Genomic DNA, 5,775 nt, shown 5'->3' on the forward strand with positions numbered 1-5,775 from the left:
GGGTTGGCAGGCGGATTCCCAACCCCTGCACCACCAGGGAAGCCCCCTTTATTTTTTGGGGGGGGGCCCATTCTAAACAGCCAAGTTACCACGAAAAAGCACCAAAATGTGAAATAAATAAATAAACCAGCCACAAGAAGGACCCTTGTTTGTAGCAGGGACTGAAAACAAGAAGGGACACCGTGGCCTTGTTCGACAGCAGATGGGAATGCGCGTATTGGGCAACTCCGATTTTTTGGCCGCTCTGCAGACGTCCATGAATGGCCGAAAAAGAGCTGTGAGTATTAATCTGGAGTTACAAATATGCTTCAGCGAGTAGGCGAGTTTGCAAATAGACAACCCATCAACAATGAGGAGGCTGAGCGTTTGTTTATATTCCGAGCTGGTCTCTCATGCTCGGCACCTTCTCATTGGTCTCCCGGCCAGGGCTTTGGCCATTTCCTATTCAATAAGATGAATAATCCTAGGACCACCCTCTTGAAAACTTACAGGCCAGGCAGACCTACCCCTGATATTTACAAGTGTCGTGGTGTTGACCCACGGTCCCAGTTTGCCTGGGACCAAAAGTTTTCCCAGGATGTGGGACTTTCAATGCCCAAACCAGAAAAGTCCCTGGCAAACTGAGCCCAGCTGGACACTCTCTATATATGTGAAAATGATCTAAAAGTTTTAAATCTCAATTATTTAATATGGCTGAAAGTTGAAACCTTATTAAATATTTTTATCAAGATAAACTCAGTTGCAATTCTACTGTCCCATACCCACCTAGCTGCCAAAGTAAAAAAGTATCAAGTTTCATGCGTTACGGCCAGGCCTGTGAACCTACCAGCTTAACAGCGACATGAACTGCTTAATACTGCAAAGTATTCCTGAGTCTTCAGGTCAGCTATTGCCCAAACATCCCTTGTTATATCACGAGTACCATGAATTAGAACACGACGGGCAGCAAGAAAATGGACACTTGCTATTTCTGGGTAACACCACCCTGTGTCCTGCGACCTTAATTGCCTCCAGGCTCTCAGATGGAACTTTGACCCTTCATTCCTAAATGCTTCGGCTGCCAGTAAAGTTCTGAGTCCTGTGAGCTGTTCTAGCAAATCATAAGGGGGGAGTCGTGGGGTGCCCCGACGTCGGCGCCAAGTCAGACAGATGTGTGGGTACCCCGGGGACCCGATTTGCCCCTGGCGTCTGAAGCGGGGCCAGTCTTGTGGGACCGAGGCCTTCACCCGTGGGGTCCATGCTAACTCTGGGTAGCAAGTGTCAGAACTGAATAGAACGTTGAACACCCAGCTGGTGTTTCTGAGAGTCGTAGAAGTGGTGTTGGAAAAGTTGTTGACATAATCGGTGTCAGAAGCCTGGTGGGTAAAAACAGCTTACCCTGGGGACTTCCCTGGCGGTCCAGTGGTTAAGACTCCGCGCTTCCGCTGCAGGAGGTGCGGGTTCGATCCCTGGTCGGGGAACTTAACATCCCGCGTGCCGTACAGCATGGCCTCCTCAAAAAAACAGCTTACCCTCACACGGTTACTTTCTCCCCGACGGACCAGGTAAGGAAACTAAGCTAAGAGGTAAATGATACCTGCAAGGTCTAACTAACTCTGCTAATGAGTGGAGTAGCCTGCATTTGCGTTCAGCCATCTGATGTCAAAGCTCACAGACCCAGCCACAGCCTGCCCCGATGGAGCACTGGGACGTTGGACCCCTGCCCAGTCCTTTCTTCTCTTTGTTTGGGCAAAGGGGGAGTCCACTTGCCGTCAACATGCAGCCACGAAGAGGAGGTCACTCCTCAGCCCTGCTCCTTTCCCACCTACATCTGGGTCACGCCAGGGAGGACAGATTTCCCAGGCGGCCTGCCATGAATGTGTGTCTGTGGGTAGGAAGAGAACACAAATGCCAGCGGCCGGCGGCAGGATGCCTCATCTGGGGGCTGCAAGCACAGCCTCTAATTCCCGCCCCGAGCCTGGCCTTCCTGGCATTAGTCCTAAGCGTAGTCATGCAACGCAGGAGGGCTGGCAGGTGCAGGACGGAGGGGTCCCCGGTAAGGGGCAGGAGGTGCGAGATTGTGGCCCCAGCTGACCCTGACAACAGGTTCAGTTTTCCCACCCAGAAATCTCATTTCTGTCCCAGCCCTGCGTGTAGGGTGGGTGTGGAGGGCAGTCAGCCGAGACACACCTGTAAGTGCTGCCTCCCCCCTCCTCCCCCCGCCCAGCAAAACCAACACGGTCAGGGACAGGCAGAGGAACCAGCCCTTTCCTCGCTCTGGGCCTCAATCTATGAAGGGTCTGTGTGATGTCACTGTTAGCCCAGGTGGTCACTAGGGCCCGCAGCATCCACGCCCTGGGATTCCGGTCCATATAGATGGGAGACAGAATGACCCACCCTGGGGGTCTGCAGTCCCTGGGGCAGCCCAGCCTCAGCCTCTGCCCTGATCCTGGGCCCCCTGACACCTTCAGGCACAGGTTCAGCCCAAGCAGGGGATGCCTCAGACTTGGGAAGCTGTGTGGGTGGGAGGGTCATGCATAACCCCTGTGTCCAGGGGCCTCACAGGTGACATTCTGAATCCTGGCAGCATCTCCACCCGTCGTTTTACAGAGGACACGGGGTGGGAGGTGGGGCCTGATCCCAAAGCCCACACTCTGCACTCCATGTGGGCCTTGGTGGAGAGGGGAGGGGGCTTCTCTGTCCACAAAACAGGGGGTAGGATGGCCCAGTAACCTGGGTTGCTGGCTGTGCAACTCTGGGCAAAGGCCTAACCTCCCTGTGTGGGCTGCTCTGGAAATGCTCCATGCAGTGTGGAACAGAGGTCAAGGGGATCCTAGACATTTCCTAAGGGCACCAGGAATCACCCAGGCCTGAGCCTCCAGAGCTCCCGTGGTCCTGCACTGCCCACCCCACCTCCCAGCACCAAGCACCTGTTATTCACAGTTTTTACTTAGCAGTGAAACTTTGAAAGGGAAGCTTCGTGTCATTATCATTAAATGAAAAATCTCTACCGCTTGCCATGAATTGAAGACATCATACAAAAACCTGCAGGAAATCAGACATGAAATTCTCTTTAGATGCTGGTGTCTGCCGAAGGCTTGCTAACTCTTCAAAGAGAAAATGATAAAGCGTCAAAAACACGTTAACAACTTAAGCGGGCCGCTGTTAGTTTCTCCCTGGTTTAAGGGATGAAAAGGGACGGGAAGGGAGCTGTTTCTCTCCACGACCCCCACTGTCATTGGAGCGTCGGAAACCTCTCTCCACCCTCACGCGGGCACGGGTCCTCCCCTCTCCTCCGCCCGGGTCCAGGCCCTCCCAGCCCTCCGCCGCCCCGCGTGCTGCCCCAGCATTGGGCGGCCCACCGGCTCCCTCGCGTGGTCCGAGCGGGGGGCGGGGCCGGCCGGGTGACGTCACGCCGGGAATGCCTGGGGTGAGTGCACCCGGGCCGGCCGAGAGCCAGAGTGGGCGCCGGCCGGAGCCGCGGTGCTCTCGGAGCCCGGACGCGCGACCCGCCGCCGCTATGGACGACCCCGAGCGCGGCTGGAGCCTGTCCTTCGCCGGCTGCGGCTTCCTGGGCTTCTACCACATCGGAGTGACCCGCTGCCTGAGCGAGCGCGCCCCGCACCTCCTCCGCAACGCGCGCAGGTTCTTCGGCGCCTCGGCCGGGGCGCTGCACTGTGCCTTCTTCCTCTCTGGGGTCCCGCTGGGTAGGTCCGGGCCGCCGCGGGGCTCCGCGCGGGGAGGGGGCGCGCGGTGGAGCCGGGAGTGGAAACGGAAACTGCGGGGTACACCCGGGGTCTCCCCAGACAGATGCCTCCTCCAGTGCGTCTTTTTGCCCCGCACCGGGGAGCTCTGTTGCCGGGCCTGGGAGGGGGGCGCGCCGGGTGGGCGGCTCTTCTGGGCGTGGGAACCCGGAGCGCCTCCTCGCCCCGACTCCCTTTTGGCGCCCGGGCTTGAAAAAAGCCCCCCGCTCCTCGACTCAGCCTGGGACTGAGAGCCAGATTGTCTCGGAGCGACGGAGAGGAGGGAGCGCGACGCCTGGGGAGGGGGGGCAGGGGGCGGGGAGGGGAGGTCGGAGGCCCGATTTGCCCTGCTTCCGGCCAGGCCAGGAAGGAGGCTTTGGCCTGTGGCCCGGGGTGGCTGCCTTCTCCTCTCTGGGGACCAGAGGGACTGGAGACCCCCCGGCCCCGGGCGCCTTTGATCTCTGCCCAGCTCTCGTGGGAGCGCTGGGGGCGGCTGGGTGCCTCTCAGGTAGAGGGCAACTTGCTGGTTTGGATTGAAGAGGGGTTGGGGAGAGCTGTTTTGCGGAGGGGGCGAGAGGGGGGTGAGGGGAGGTAGGAAAGTTGTCTCCTCCTTTTCCGGTGTTTGAGACCCTTCTTGGGGGCCGGACGTCCCACATCCCCTCCTCTCCTCCCCACCACACCCTTGCTCAGTGCCCTGGAAACGAGGTCCTGTGCGTTTGAATCTTGTCCTAATGAAGCATCTCTGCACTTGTGGGTACCAGTGGGAGGGGCGGACTGGGGCTTGTGGCCAGCTGGCCTAAATTACTAGGGTATGACATCCTTGGCCTGGGATCCTAGCCAGGGAGCAGGGCCTGGGGCAGGTGGCAGCATGGAGCTGTTGGCATCCAAAGGTCCGCAGACGGGGAGACAATGCACCTTTTCATTAGCCCCTGTTTGTCTGGGCTTCCTTAACGGTTTACTCTTTGCTCTAGCCGGGGACTGCTGTGTCGGACGCTGGCAGCAGGAATCCCTTGCCCGTAAGCACAGCCCTGCCATTGGATAGGATCGGGGAGCAGACCCTGGGCTGACGGGGAGGTGGGGATTAGGAGAGGCCACCGTGGCCGCCTTCCCCACCGAGGGGGAGAGGAGCAAAGGGCAGGAAATGTGACCTCAAGGAGGATTCGACTGGCCACCTTGGGCTTGAGCAGTGATAAAAGCCAACCCCTGTGTCCCAGGGTTGTGACCTGGAGACAGCCACATGGTCAGATGTTTAATGGGGACCAGATTCAAATGCACAGACCCCAGCACGTGAAGTGCCCTGACTCCAGCATCGAGGGCGTTCCTAACAGGCAGAGGACGGGTGCAGCCTGGGGTTGTGTCCTGCAGGGCGAGGCTCGGGACCACCAAGTCCCTGGAAAGTGGATCTGGAGGTCCCGGCAAGAACTACTCCGGAGGTTCTGAGAGCCCCAGTTTCCTGCTTTAACTGCCTGTCTCACTTGGGGACCGCCAGGGAGCATTTCCCAGGGCCTGTGACTTGGGCGGGGCTTCTGAGAGTGTCTCCAGACCCAGGCTGACTTGGCAGGAGAACTGGCAGAACCAGCCAGCTGTGTGCACTTTGGTGCCTTCTTCCCGGGCGCAGTGGGGCCACATGTGCAGGGAGAGCTGAGTGGAGGTCAGAAGTGCGTCAGGACCTGCTGACGTGTGTCCGGCTTTCTGCATCCCAGGATTTACGGAGGACGAGGGCTTGGGCTGGGACAGGTACTCTTGCCTGCAGACCAGCCAGAGGGGACCAGGCCAGTGACTGAAGTCAGATGGAGCATGCACGTGCTCTGTCCCCACTGGATGGCCTGGTAAGTCTGACATTAGAGGCTAAAAGTTAAGCCTAGCTGTTTACTAGGTGCGTCAGCTGGGTTGAGCACCTATAGGTTGTAGTGTATCTAATCTTCTCTATTTTCCAAAAGGTAGTTGAGAGTGGTCCCACATTAAAAACATACAGTCCGGGCTTCCCTGGTGGCGCAGTGGTTGAGAGTCCGCCTGCCGATGCAGGGGACGCGGGTTCGTGCCCCGGTCCGGG

At 58.2% G+C, this 5,775-nt stretch overlaps 1 protein-coding gene across 3 annotated transcripts in view; it reads left to right on the top strand.

The window, feature by feature from the left end:
- The first annotated feature begins 3,412 nt into the window (after nt 1-3,412).
- PNPLA3 (patatin like phospholipase domain containing 3) overlaps nt 3,413-5,775 on the top strand; it is a 30,982-nt gene continuing 28,619 nt past the window's right edge. For 2 of the 3 annotated variants that reach the window (XM_024127500.3, XM_024127499.3), the window contains exon 1: nt 3,435-3,686. In XM_024127500.3, coding sequence (XP_023983268.1) covers nt 3,500-3,686 — 187 coding nt within the window. In that variant the 5' untranslated portion in view covers nt 3,435-3,499. Of the gene's footprint in view, nt 3,687-5,775 lie in introns of all 3 variants that reach the window. The other variant, XM_024127498.3, reaches the window with a different exon arrangement.

This window comes from Physeter macrocephalus, chromosome 6 (genome assembly GCF_002837175.3).
Source record: "Physeter macrocephalus isolate SW-GA chromosome 6, ASM283717v5, whole genome shotgun sequence".
Lineage (NCBI taxonomy): Eukaryota > Metazoa > Chordata > Mammalia > Artiodactyla > Physeteridae > Physeter > Physeter macrocephalus.